The following is a 14,933-nucleotide window of genomic DNA, read 5'->3' as shown; positions in this document are numbered from 1 at the left end:
TCCATCCATCTCATTTTAAGTCAGCTACGTCAGATTCTGGATCAAAACTGGGTCAGTATCAGAGGATCATAGAATCACAGATTAGTACAGCACAGGAAGAGGCCATTTGGCCCTTCAAAGCTGTGCTGGCTCTTTTGAAGGGCAATCAGGTTTGTCCCACTTCCACACTCTTTCCCTTAACATTTTCCCCTTTTAAAAACAAAGGTTTCACCTTCCACCTGGCCTCACTGTCTAATGGGAGCAAGCTCTGACAAAATAGGCTTTAGTTTGCTGAAAGATAGCTCTAAAAGGCCAAGTTGGCTCCCAGCCAATCTAAGATGCTGTTGCTTTGCATAGAAAGTAAAATGAAATCTCTGTGTGCACCTTAGTCACATAAACTTCCTCCCATTTCCTAAAACAACACCACAATAAATCAGAGTTCAGTTAATTTATCATAATGCGGCTGATTTATACATTGTTATGATCCTCGTACAGATCAATAACGTTAAATAGAAATTCAAACTTCCAGCTGATGGCTGCAAGGATGACACAAGATTTTGTGTTTTTCTACTGTAACAACCAGCTAAAAGCGCTATGACTAAACACTATTGTCATAGGCAACTTATGCTTTAAACTACAGAACAGAACTTCCCCTTTTATTTTTAACGCAGCTGAAGTACCAATTGCACAGGTATACTTTATATTGTTCCTTAAGTAGTCATTTGATATTCCCAGACCGAGTCCAAAATGATTCTTAACTCCCAAAGGTTTACTTCCATTCCTTTCCTTTCCCAGCCTGGTGACTTTTAACCCCAGAATTGGCATTCTTAATGAGGATTTTTCCTGGAGATTCTCCCTCTAGCACAAGCTAGGTGAATCTTCCAGCCTTGTTTCAAATCCTCACAAATTTGGTCTTTTCACTCAAGAGTGCGAGCTCCCACCCGCATTCCTGTGCAGTGAACCATAGACACTTTCGACCTTTAGCTGCTCCCTCTCTCCTGGACCCTGGCAGGAAAGCTATGTCTGGAAGTTTCAAGGATATCTTAGAAACCCTTCCCCTTTCAAAGTCCAGCTCCATGACAGTATGAATCACATGGGTCTTGTATGCAGGTAGAAGTGCTGATTAGCTATCCTTGAGACCCCAACTTTTTTTTACCTTTGAAGTGAACGGGCAGTTTAAAGCATAACCATTTACAACCCGAAATTCTCAACACCTTCCTGGAACTTTAGTGACTACCAGTCTAATCACTGTAAGCACAGATGCTTCTGCCATTGTCTCTAGTCATGAATATCTTACACTTTCACAGCAAAACAACCCAGGCCTCCTTTAATCTTTAATAACCGCATCGCCCAGGCCTGTTGTAAGGCAGACTTCAGAACAAGTCACATGACTCCCTTCATTTTATCCTAAATTAAAGACACTGTCCCAAGATATAATAATCTTATAAACCTCATAATTGTAACAGCATATTATAAAAATTTATGAGTGGGTGGGAATAATTAGGATTAACATGATCATCTTGCCATCTGATGACAAGAAATCATTCGTGCTTCACTCTTGTGACATATGGTGTCATCTGAATCTCTCAGTGAGGTTCTTTTCTGCTAATGGTGCACTCCCACCCATTATTCATGGGTCAGCAAACTGTGACACAACAGAAAATCAGACAGGCAAATGCCAGCGCATAGCTCTCAAATCTCGTGCTTGAAATGTGACACTCTCTGTGCGCAATATCACCTCAGGGTTGCACATTGTGGCTCCCCTGATAGTCAATAAACGCAGCGTGAGAGTGAACTATTCTGAGCTGGGCTGAGTTAGGTTGTCTCATGCTGGTTGCAGTTGGCAACTGAATTTGGACCCATGTGTTTTGGGGTCATCAGAGAGAAAAATTCTTGCTCCAAACTGTTACTGCTGGAAAATGCGCAGGTATAGCTGCATGTGTGTGCCTGTGCATACTTAGTTTCTGTGTATGCTGTGTGTTTACCTGTGTACATATGTATCCGTGCATGTGTGCGTGTATATCTGTACGACTGTGTGCGTGTATGTCCGTATATTTGTATGTATATATGTGCAAGTATGCATGTGTGTTTGTGCATTTACCTGTGTCTGCATGTGCTTGTTTTCACCCTTGTATGTAATGTATGTATGCACTTGCGTACGCGCATTTGGGCACTGATGATTACACCGATGTCTCCTGCTGCTTCCCGATACTCACATGAAAGTTCATATGTAGAATCACAGGAATTTCAGCCTTGACCTGTCATGTCTCTTGCATCAACAATATGGGTGAGGTACAATTTGAAAACAATGTTTAAATTTGTCTTTGGAAACCTGTAGACCAAGCCCAGTGGGCATTATTCTAGCCTCCGAGTCAGAGGGTTGTGGGTTCAAGCCCTGATCGACAGGACTAAAGTCAAAATCTGAGCTGACCACCCAGAACTGAGAGAGTGCCACATTGTTGGAGATGCCAAACTGTAGCCCTATATACTGGTTCTGGTGGTTTTAAAAGATTCCACATTACCTCTGTAATTAGAATAGGACAACATGGGAACATAGGAGCAGGAGTAGGCCATTCAATCTGTCAAGTCTGCTTCACTATTCAAACAGATCATGGCTGGCCATCTACCTCTATGTCATTTCCCCTCTATCCACATATCCATTAATGTTAATTGTATCCAGAAATCTATTGATTTCTGTCTTGAACATGCTCAATGATTGAACTTCCACAGCCCTGTGGGGTAGAGAATTCTAAAGATTCACCACCCTCTGAGTGAAGGAATTCCTCCTCATCTCAGTTCTAAATACTTATGCTTATGCTGAGACTGTGTCCCTGGTTCTAGACTCGTCAGCCTGGGGAAACATCCTATCTACATCTATCCTGTCACAGTCAGTAAGAATTTTGTAAGTTTCAATGAAATTACCTCTCATTCTTCAAAATTCTAGAGAATACAGGCCCAATTACATCCTCCCTTAACCAACATCACCACAAACAGCTTAACCAGGTAGTCATCTCATTCATGAGATTGGGGACTTCGCTGTGTGTAAAATGGCTGCCACATTAATTTGCATAAAAACAAGTGACTGCGCTTCACAAAATAACGCTATGGATGTGAAAGATTTGTGACATCCTGATATACATTGTATAGAGAAATTATATTGAACCTATTTAAAACTTTGGTTTGGCTTCAGATGGAGCATTGTGTCCAATTCTGGGCACCACACCTTAGGAATGAAGCACAGGAGAGAGTGCAGAGAAGTTTCACAAGAATGGTTCCAGGCTAGGAATGGTGTCCTTAGAGAAGGTTTGAGGGGAGATTTGATAGAGGTGCTCAAAATCATGAAGGGTCCGGGCAGAATAGACGGGGAGAAACTGTTACTTGCTGGCAGATGGGTCGAAAACTGGAGGACATCAATTTAAGTTGAACAGTAAACAAGCCAGAGGCGACATGAGGGAAAGCTTTTTTTAACGCAGTGAATGGTTAGGATCTGGATTGATCTATCCGAGAGTATGGTGGACGCAGATCCAATCATAGCTTTCAAAAGAGAATTGGATAATTATCTGAAAAGGGAAGATTTGCAGAGCTGTGGGGGAAAGGTGGGGGGGGGGTGGTGGTGGGACTAGGTGAGTTGTTCTCCATTCTATGATTCTGTTCTTTGTTAAATAAAAACAGTTTTTTTTCCAATTTCAGTCATTGTCTGATTCACGCACAGAAAGTGCCGGGAATATGCAGCCAGCCAGTTGGCATATAGAAAGGAAGGGATCGCCAGATAAGCCCTCATGTTTTTCATCAAAGTTATGCTCAAATCATTATCCCATCATACTCTTCCAGATTTTAGCTGATCCATTGGGAATTAATTTCACATTGAATGAGTATTCAGCTTCTGTCCTTCTCCACCCAGTTGCAAAATGATTTGAAGAAAGAAAGAATTTGCATTTCATACACAACCTATTACATCTTCAGGACACGCCAAGTGGCCAACGAATGGCCTTTTCCTCCTGTTGGGCAGACAGACGGAGCAGTCAATCAGTGCACAGCAAGATCCCACAAACAGGAACTGGGATGAATAACCAGTCAACTTCTTTCGCTGGTGTTAGCTGAGGGATATAAGTTTGCCAGGACATCAGGAGGATGCCTCGGCACGCATGGGGCTGTATCTTACGTGCCCCCACCAGGTACATTTTGGGTGGGGCGAGAGGCACATAAAATAGGACGGGTGCCCAGCCCACCCCCAAGCTCACCCCCAACATACAGGGTTTGGGCAGGCGCCAAAATCAGCAGCCTAACCACCATATTCAAATAATAAAGGGTCAGTTTGGCTTGTTTCCAAGCCAATTGAGCCTAATAATACGCTGCCCATGCCATAAAACATTTAGCGTGGACAGCTGGGCAGCAGAGGGCAGCCTGATATTTTTAGAAAGTTCTTCAAAGGGCAGGGAGGAAGGGGAGTGGGGTTCACTCTTCGGAGCTGCCCTTTGCCAACTGCATTGTGGACCCCCCCCCACCCTAAGAGTGAATCCTCCCTTCCTTCCTACAAGCCCGCAGCCTTAAAGCCAACCCCTCCCACCCATCCTGCCATGCTCACCGGTCTACCCAAGCCCCCCCTGCCCAAGGCCCTGGACTTACCAGCCCCAGGGATCCATGGGGCTTCTTCCTTATTCCTCTTCAGTCCTGGCAACTGCCACTGACATGCTCTTGGCACTGCCGGGACTGGCGGAGCTGCTGGCCAATCCGATTGGCCAGCAGTTCCAGAGGGTGGGACTTCCTCTGCAATGAGGGGCGGAAGTCCCCACTTGCCCCGCATTTAGTTGCCTCGCAGCCGGCTGTGTGTGTGTGTGTGTGTGTGTGTGTGTGTGTGTGTGTGTCTGTCATCACCCCCACAAACCCCACAGAATGATTCAGCCCAGCCCGTGGCTGTGGAGTATAACATAGAGCACCAAGTTGTGTGACTGTACCAAGCAATTAAATGCTTGCCACATGCTTAACAAAATTATAATTTGCGTCAAATATTAATTTAACTATTCATTCAACTATTCTTCATGAGAGACATCCCAAAGAAGGCAAAGAGAAAAATACAATCAAATCTTAGGAGCAAAATCCATCATCTTCAGTGCAGGCAAGTCTAATCCGGATCAAAGGGGGATTTTAAAGAATTTCCCATTGGAACGAGATAAAAGGGTTTCCTCCAATATTTTCTTTATTCTTTCATGGGATGTGGGCGACGTTGGCAAGACCAGCATTTGTTGCCCATCCCTAACTGCCCTAGAATTGAATGGCCTGCTAGACCATTTCAGAGGGCTAACCACATTGCTGTGGGTCTGGAGTCGCATGTAAGCCAGACAAGGTAAGGATGGCAGATTTCCTTCCCTAAAGGGCATTAGTGAACCAAATGGGTTTTGACAACAACCAATGATAGTTGTTCATTGTCATTGTCATTACTGAGACTAGCTTTATAATTCCAGATTTAATAATTGAATTTAAATTCCATCAGCTGCCATCTATTGCCACTTCCTATCTGCCCTTGAGAAGGTGGTGAGCTGCCTTCTTAAACTGCTGCAGTAGGTACATCCATATTGCAGTTAGGGAGAGAGTTCCAGGATTTTGACCCAGTGGCAGTGAAGGAACGGCAATATATTCCCAAGTCAGGATGGTGTGTGCCTTGGAGGGGGACTTGCAGGTGGTGGTGTTCCCATGCATCTGCTGCCCTCCCACTTCTAGGTGGTAGAGGTAGCAGGTTTGGATTCTGTCAAAGGGGGCATGACAAGTTGGCACAGTGCATCTTGTAGATGGTACACACTGCTGCCACTATGCGTCACTGGAGGAGAGTGAATGGTGGTATGTGGGTTGCCAATCAAGCAGGCTGCTTTGTCCAAGATCCATTCTGCTTCCACATAATGTCTGCACAGGCATTCCTTCCAGAAGGAGTCACTGGGTAATGAGCAGCCACAGGAGGCTAAGGCCAAATATAACCTCCCCAACACCAGCCACCTCCTCTCCCTCCAGCCTCTCCTCACATCATTTGAGAAACGTTAACTCAGCAGAGGCCAGGGATAGAATCTGGCACCTCCTTGGTCAGTACAATCTGATTCCAACTGGGCAAAAGGCACTTAAACAAATCGGCTTTTAGTTATATTTTGATTTATTTGTGGGATGCAGGCACCACTGGCAATGCCAGTATTTGTTGCCCATCCCTAATTGCCCTGGAGAAGGCGTGGTGAGCTGCCTTCTTGAACCGCTGCAGTCTATGTGATGTGGGTACACCCATGTTGCTATTAGCCCAGAAGGAATAAACAGTTCAGACCAGTACTCTTATTTTCCAGTTTTTACTGTATTCCATTTTAAGGTACACAAGTCCAGTCCGGACCAGTATTCCTATTTCCCAGTTTTTACTGTGTTTTTTCTTCTGGGAGGGAGGTGAGCTCCAGGATTTTGACCCAGCAACAGTGAAGAAATAGCGATATAGTTCCAAGTCAGGGTGGTGTCTGGCTTGGAGGGGAACCTGCAGGTGGTCATGTTCCCATGTATCTGCCGCCCTTGTCCTTCTCGGTCTCGGAGGTCATGGGTTTGGAAGGTGCTGTTGAAGGAAGCTTGACAAGTTGGTGCAGCGCATCTTGTATATGGTACACACTGCTGCCACTGTGCAGAGGGAATGAATGTTTAAGAATTGACGCACTTTACAATGAGACAGTTTCACCATACATTGCCCAGTTGTCTAATGAGGCTGGGCTGTATGTTTATCATCAATTCCAAAATTGTGAACATTTTGGCCTCAGTCCCAGCTTTAAGGGGCGGCTCGGAAGGTGGAGAGAGTGACCTGATTTGAAAAAGAACTGGCTGCCTTCCCGCCAAGATGCAACTCAGATTGACTGAGGTCAGGGGAGCACTAAAGGCAACGAACCAGGCTAGATACTGAGCAGCTACTTAATTAGTTAATGTGCTGCCTGCCGGTGTGTGTCCTGGTATCTTTAGTAGCCAATTGCTTCTCAACACTTGAGCTATTAAACTGAACATTCTCATTTCAAAATATTATTCTCAGCTTTGCAGATTAATGCTCATCCCTCTACGGAAATAGGAATCTATTGAAACGTGCAGTATGTGGATAACAATGAACAACAAAAGGGTACTTTTATAATTGGTTTTAGCACAACAGGGCTATAGGTACTTCTGTGCCTAGACCCAGCTAAATGAGTTAATTATTGCCTTGAGATTCTCTGTTTTGCATTCAGTGTGGATTTTCCACTCCTAGATTATCCTTATTTTGTATTGAGTCGAGGGACATTTGTAGTGGTGAACGGAACTCCTTCCATTCCAAACCCTAGGTGCCAGCTTCGAGCACCACCAAGTCCAGTATCCCGGCCTCTACAGCCGCTCTTGGAAAACTGTTCCAGCGCTTGATTAATCTTTTGGGAAAGAAACATTACCTGGCACCTGCCCCTAAAGTTGTCCTTCTCAACTGCCAACCGATGTCCCTACTCTGGGCTGCATGAAAGTTTAGTTCCTCATTTACTTTCAAACATCTCATCAACATAAGAATATCAAAATAAGCAGCAAACAAATTGAAAAGATAATTTAAAATTTTGTCAGTTAACCGTGGAAAGTGTCTTCACACTGTCGTTAACTTAGTTGAAGAGCTTTATTACGAACAATACACGTTCAGCTCGCTCCCAAAATGTTCTGATCTGCTATCAGCCCATACAATGCACATGTATCACCCACACCTCACGCAACCACAATCTCCTATGCCATGCTATCTCCTTAAGGGGCAGCTGGCACGACAAAACTCACCGCCATTGTTTGACTGCCGTGTAGTGCGTTAATGGCTGCCTGGGCTTCAGCATGTGTGGAGAACTTCACAAATGCACAACCTGCAAGAAAAAAAACATTGCAGATGGCAACAAAGATAGAATTACATAGAATGCATGACAGAGAGACAGGTCATTCAGCCCAAATGGTCTATGCTGGTTGTTATGCTCCATACAAGCTTCCTCCTATCCCAATTTCACCTCACTCTATCAACATTTCCTTTTATTCCTCTCTCCCTCATGAGTTTATCAAGTTTCCCCTTAAATGCATCTAGCTATTCGCCTCAAATGGTAGCAAGTTTGGGCAGATGGTGGCATGGTGGTAATGTCAGTGGACTAGTAATCCAGAGGCCTAGGGTAATGCTCTGGGGACATGGGTTCAAATCCCACCATAGCAGCTGGTGCAATGTGAATTCAGTTAATAAATCTGGATTATAAAGCTAGTCTCAGTAATGGTGACCATGAAACTAACATCAATTGTCATAAAAACCCATCTGGTTCACTAATGTCCTTTAGAGAAGGAAATCTGCTGTCCTTAACAAAAACAGAATTACCAGGAAAAACAGAGGTTCTGTTGAAGGGTCATGAGGACTCGAAACGTCAACTCTTTTCTTCTCCGCCGATGCTGCCAGACCTGCTGAGTTTTTCCAGGTAATTCTGTTTTTGTTTTGGATTTCCAGCATCCACAGTTTTTTTGTTTTTATCTGCTGTCCTTACCTGGTCTGGCCTATATGTGGTCCAGACCCACAGCAGTGTGGTTGACTCTTAAATGCTCTCAGAAATGGCCTAGTGAGGGCAATTAGGAATGGGCAACAAATGTTGGCCTTGCCAATGATGCCCACATCTCATGAAAGGATAAAGAGGGAAAAAAAACACTTCTCACCACTCTCTAAAGAGAAGACCTTTCTTCTGAACTCTGTATTGGATTTAGTAGTGACTGTCTTACATTTATGGCCCTAGTTTTTGTCTCTCTCACAACTGCAAACTTTGGGCTGGATATAACAGCTGCAAATCGGGAGGGTGCAGACATAAAATACAGCGTGATGTTGCTGGATCAGCAGTACGATGTCATCACGCCAGTCTCAGATAGTAAACAAGGCGAGCGGACGTATAAATCAGGAGCCCACCCGCCTTTTATCAATCACCAATTAACAAGTTACTGAATTGTATAGAATTCTTTTGTTACCCAGTGCATCATTCGGGCATCGGTCCTGAAAAAGTTTGGGTGTGCTTTACAGCCAGTGTGCTGAAGGGGCACAAGGGCAGAAGGAAAGGTCTGCCGCCGGGACAATGCCCGCATGTAGCAGCAGGTTCTGCTGGGGAAGGTGACAGCATCTGCATGTGTTTTGACATCATTGATAAACTTTTTTTGCGCCTGCAATAAGCAATAAAGTCAGATTCAGAGAGCAAGGGGCTTTTAAATTTCTAGCTGTGACTGACTCCCTGTTTGTGGCATAACCACACCGCCCCTGCCCAAACCCCACTGCCACCCACCCACTGGCCCCCCCCACCCCCACTGCCACATGTCATTTGGCGCAGAGCCCCCTTCCCTCCCCCACCGCACTGTTAACTGGCTGCCTTCCCTCTAGGCGGCCATTAATTAGCCATCCGACGCTCAACTGGACAATCTGAAAAGGTGGGTGCAGGAGCGAGCGGACCACTCACTTTCCATTCCACCTCCCTCACCCTGCCGATGAATTAAAATCTTTTCTGTGTCTACCCTATCAAATCTTTTCAAGGCCAGAGAAGCCATAGCCTGTTCAGTCTTTCCTGATAGCTGTAGCCTCTCAGTTAAGGTGTCATATTAAACTGCCAATATCTAACACTCATGACAATGATCCCATGTTCATGCTGTTTAAGGCAACTGACTCACCTTTACTGTTACCATCAGGCCCTCGTAGAACTGTGCATTCTTCTATGACACCGAAAGATTCAAAGAGTCTGTACACATCATCCTCTGTCTGTTGTTTGTTTAACATGCCCACAAATAATTTTCTGTCTTCTGAAACAAAGAGATATATTGTTTAGTACAGTCTAGAGACTGCAGACCTGCATCTAGGACTGGGATTGTGCACATGAAGACGTGGTTGTGTGTTAATTTTGTGCTCATCAAAGTAAAACACATCAATGGAACATTTCTCATTTTTGGGCCATTCAAACGTCGAACATTACCAGCCCAAGACAAGTACAGTTGACTTTAGAGTTAACCCACCCCACCCCCGCTTCCCGCCCCAACCCCACCTCTAGAATACAAAGCATAGAATAGAATCATAGAATGGTTACAGCACAGAAGGAAGCCATTCAGCCCATTGTGCCTTTGCCAGCTCTCTGCAAGAGCAACTCGCCTAGTGCCACCTTTTCCCCGTAGCCCTGCAAATTTTTTCTCTTCAGATAATTATCCAACTCCCTTTTGAAAGTTTCGGCTGAATCTGCCTCCACCCTCTCAGGGAGCACATTCCAGATCCTAACCACTCGTTGTGTGAAAATGCTTTTCCTCATGTTGCCATTGCTTATTTTGCCAATCACCTTAAAATCTGTGTCCTCTGGTTCTCGAATGTTCAGCCAATGGGCTATCTACTCTGTCAAGGCCCCTCATGGCTTTGAAAATCTCCAACTTCTTTCCCTTCAGCATCTCAGGATACATCACATCCATAAAAGCCTTTGGCTTTTCTACCTTGTGGACTGCCAAACATTCAAGGCCATTGTCTTTATCTAGGGATAGGGGAATATTAATTACAAGGGTAAATTGGAAAAGCTGGGGCTGTTCTCCTTGGAGCAAAGTAGATTAAGGGGAGATTTGATAGAGGTGTACAAGATTATGACAGGTTTTGATAGGGTAGACAAGGAAAAACTATGCCATTAGCTGATAGCACAAGGACTAGAGGATGCAGATTTAAGGTTTTGAACAGGGGGAATGTGAAGAAGAACATTTTTTAAGCAGTGAATGTTTATGACCTGGAACTCACTGCCTGCGAGGAAGGGACGACAATGAATGATTTCAAAAGAAAATTTGATGGGCACTTGAAGGAAAGCTGCAAGGCTATGGGGTTCGGGGGCGGGGAAGAGTGGTGCTGGCTGGATTGCTCTGCACAGAGATGGCATGGGTTCAATGGGTTGAATGGCCTCCTTCAGTGCTGTAAACACCTCTATGAGGCTATGCATTTATACTGCAATTCTATAAAACGTAAAGAAAGATATTTAAATCAAGACAAAAACACAACACTGACAACAACAAACCCTTAACTGCAATCTAATGTCTACAAAAATAACATAACGCACTAAATGCGACTATTGTTTTTCATTCTCCTCCAGTCGTCTTCTATCATCACAAGCCCTAGCCACGATGAGCTAAGGCTCCTCTACAGTAAAGGCTGCTTCATTTTCATTCCAATGTCACTAACCCCAGGAGCTTCAGTTAGGGTGCCTCACTTAAATTTAAATTTTCCATTCCAAAGCAGATCACACACGCCATTAATAAGGACTGCAGACTGGGATCCCACCCAAGAGGCTTTTAACTGAGAATTTTCAACAAACGCCCACAGTACAGTGCGCGCCAAGGTTGAAAAGAGTAAAAGACAAGAAAATGGATCAGGAAATAATATATAATCAGGCAATGTCAACCTCAAGTTTAAAAAGAGCTTCAAGGTTTTAGGAGGAAAGAGACACTGAAGGCGGAACTGAAGCTCAAGTGATCTCATAAACCAGCATCATCAATTAGCTCTATGTTGAGTTTCTATGATTAATAATATTTGGGGGGTGGGAGTTGAAGAGCAATTATGATATAAAGCACGGCTTACACATACATTAAAACAACTGCCAGATATTATTTCAAAACTGCAGAAGGTAATGGAATGGAACTCAAAAGGCCAGGGTCTAATATCACGTGAATCAAATGGAATGAGATTTGGGACCAGTTGATTCAAATGGGATGATATGCATGTTTTTTCTTCGTTCACGGGAAATGGGCATCATTGTCTTGGCCAGCATTTACACTGGGGACTCCTATGAAAACATTTGCAAGCTCCCCAGTGGAATCATTTAGGCATTCCACAACAGACTAACAAATACCTTGGCAATTGGATAAATACACAAATGGGGAAAAAATTGCAGGGCCATGGGGAAAAGAGCAGAGGTGCAGGATTAATAAGTACTGTGGCTACAAGAGCAGGTCTTGAGCAACTCCTGAGTAACTCACTTCTTGATTCCCCAAAGCCTGTCCACCATCTCCAAGGCACACTTCAGGAGAGTGATTTCCCTGGATGAGTGCAGCTTCAATAACACTCAAGAAGCTCAACACCATCGAGGACAAAGTAGCCCGCTTGATTGGCATCCCATCCACCACCTGAAACATTCACTCCCTCCACCACCAGCACACAGTGGCAGCAGTGTGCACCATCTACAAGATACACTGCTTCTTCAACAGCACCTTCTAAACCCATGACCTCTACCATCTAGAAGGACAAGAGCAGCAGATGCATGGGAAAATTTCCACCAGCAAGTTCCCTTCCAAGCCACTCACCATCCTGACTTGGAAATATATCGACGTTCCTTCACTGGCGCTGGGTCAAAATCCTAGAACTCCCTCCCTAACAGCACTGCGGGTGTGCCTACACCACATGGACTGCAGCGGTTCAAGAAGGCAGCTCACCACCACCTTCTCAGGGGCAATTAGGGATGGGCAAAGAATGCTGGTCTTGCCAGCCAAGCTCACATCCCCTGAGCGAATAAAAAAAATTTCATATAGCACTTTCAAAGAGCCAGCACAGGCATGATGGGCCAAATGGCTTTCTCCTGCACTGTATCACTCTATATGTTTTCCTGCTAAGCAAAAAAATCAGTGTCACTAAGATGAGGTGGATTTAAAATGTCAGTGTGACTTTAGGCTGCAGCCTGAAATGATCAAGACGTTTAAGAGCCCTGTTGAGTTTATCTCAAAGAAAAATGTATGTGCGTTCACAACAAAGACAGGACAAAGAAAATGGTTACTAACTGCATGCAGCCAGTTCTCAAATTAATGCTCCGAATTGCTGAGTAACTTTGGAGAAGCATTGTTGAAAAATTCACACTGAAGGGAAACAAAGCTTCATTTCAGCCCACTGCTTGTCCACCATGTAACATGCACCTTCACAGTGTCCAAATCAAGACTTCCTGCAGCATCTCCCACTGTCACTCAAGCTTCATTATCTCCTTCAATATTTCTTCCTCCTATAATCAACAGGTTTTTAAAATGCAAGATTGGATGTCACTCAAAAGGAAAAATGGAAGACTTGCATTTATTTATGTAGAGCCTTTCACAACCTCAGAACATCTCAAAATGCTTTACAGCCACTTTTGAAGTGTAATCGCTGTTACAATATAGAAAATGCAACACCCAATTTGCACACAGCAAGCTCCCAAAAAAACAGTAATGTGGCAATGACCAGGTCACCTATTTGCAAGGTATAAATATTAGTCAGAACACTTGCTCCTCTTCGAAAGAGTGCCATGGCATCTCTTACATCCATCTGAGTGGACAGGTGGGGCCCTGTCTGAAAAACAGCTTCTCCAACAATGAAGTATTGGAGTGCCAGCCTGGATTTTGTGCTCAAGTTTCTGAAGTGGGACTGGAACCACAACTTTCTGACTCAGTAAGAGTGCAACCCAATGAACCATGGTCCTCTACCCTATGTGTTGACAATTAATGTGAAGAGCACAATCAAGGAATGGTTACAGCACAGAAGGAGGCCATTTGGCCCATCAAGTCTTCATGGCTCTCTGCAAGAGTAATGCAGCTAGTCCCACTCCTCTGCTCTTACCCCATAACCTTGCACATTTCTCAGGTGCTCATCCAACTCCCTTTTGAAAGCCACAATTAAATCTGTTTCTACCATGCTCTCAGGTGGCATTTCAGATCCTAATTAGTTGGTGTGTAAAAAAAATGTTTTTAATGCTGTCTTTGGTTCTTTTGCGAATTACCTTAAATCAGTCTCCTCTAGTTTTCAATCCCTCTACCAAAGGGGACAGTTTCTCCCTATCTACTTTGTCCAGATGCCTCATGTGTTCCAAAACCCAGTCAAATCTCCTCTCAACCTTTTCTTCTCCAATCTATCCATGTAACCTGAATCATGCAAAATAAAGCTTTAGATTCCACTTGAGTCATCTAGCCCAAAAGCCCATTCTATACGAGTGCAGAGGGAAAAAAAATAACAAGCTGGGTTCGGGACATTAAATGCGCTTTCAAGGCACAGGTCAAATGTTTCAAGGAAAGGTTTGCATTCACATAGCGCCAAAATAACTTAGTGGCCATTGCTTATTTGACATCCTGAAGAATTGTATATTGGACATTTTGGGGAGCTAAGGGTTAATACTTGAATCTTTGCAATCTTGAAGCAAAAGGATTTCCAAGATAAACAGGATGGTAGCCTCAAAGTGTCATGAGAAGAAAGCCTGGCTTATCTTCTACTTGAGTGTTTTAAACAAGAAATGCTTGTGCAAGGAAGTGAGTGACAATTGTGGCATCAGCCCTGGGTGATTAAAGTGTAACTTTAGGGGCTAGGATAGGAAGCAACGGTTGAGGGATCCATTAGCTATAGTATAGAAAGACAACGATTAATAACGCCTCCTCTTCAAAGGATTTGAGAACCGAAGACTTGTTTGAGAGTTTTGAAGTAAACAAATACAACTATTTATGTAAACAGTTTTCAAAGGATTCAGGAACAAATAGATCATGCGATCTTACCGTTGACATGCATCTTTGATATAGGCAAAATATGGTGTATAAAGGAGCATGGTTTTTAAATGCTTCTTTGGAGGGTTCGAAAAATTAAACAAGAAACTAAATGTGAGTCTCAGAGTCTGATTGGGCAGATTACCTATGCTGAACATGAACAAAGTCTGTTCCATGTACTCCACCATCAAATGTTTTGTGTTTATTTGAAACGTTACATTACGAACTAGAGAAGAAAAAGGCTGACTAATGGTTGAATGCTAACATTGTTCTGGCAGCAGACAAAGCAGCCATGTTGTACACAATGAGATCTCACAGAGTAATGAGATGAGAGATCAGTCATTTGGTTTTTGGAAGTGTTGGTCGATGGAGGAAGATTTCTCAATACACCAGAAGGAAAATAGAAAGGCTTGCATTTATATAGCGCTTTTCACAACCACCAGATG

The 14,933-nt window shown here is 43.8% G+C and overlaps 1 protein-coding gene across 1 annotated transcript in view; it reads right to left on the bottom strand.

Annotated features, from left to right (window-relative positions):
* The window catches only part of LOC121286867 (CUGBP Elav-like family member 4), a 422,600-nt gene that overhangs the window by 55,346 nt on the left and 352,321 nt on the right, over positions 1-14,933 (bottom strand). The window contains exons 4-5 of the mRNA XM_041204044.1: positions 9,655-9,783; positions 7,765-7,844 (exon numbers count right to left, since the gene is read on the bottom strand). Of these exons, the coding sequence (XP_041059978.1) occupies positions 7,765-7,844; positions 9,655-9,783 (209 nt within the window). The remainder of the gene's footprint in view (positions 1-7,764; positions 7,845-9,654; positions 9,784-14,933) is intronic.

The sequence above is a fragment of the Carcharodon carcharias genome, chromosome 14 (assembly GCF_017639515.1).
Source record: "Carcharodon carcharias isolate sCarCar2 chromosome 14, sCarCar2.pri, whole genome shotgun sequence".
Lineage (NCBI taxonomy): Eukaryota > Metazoa > Chordata > Chondrichthyes > Lamniformes > Lamnidae > Carcharodon > Carcharodon carcharias.
Note: the sequence above shows the minus strand (reverse complement) of the source record. Positions and strands in the feature narration are given on the sequence as shown.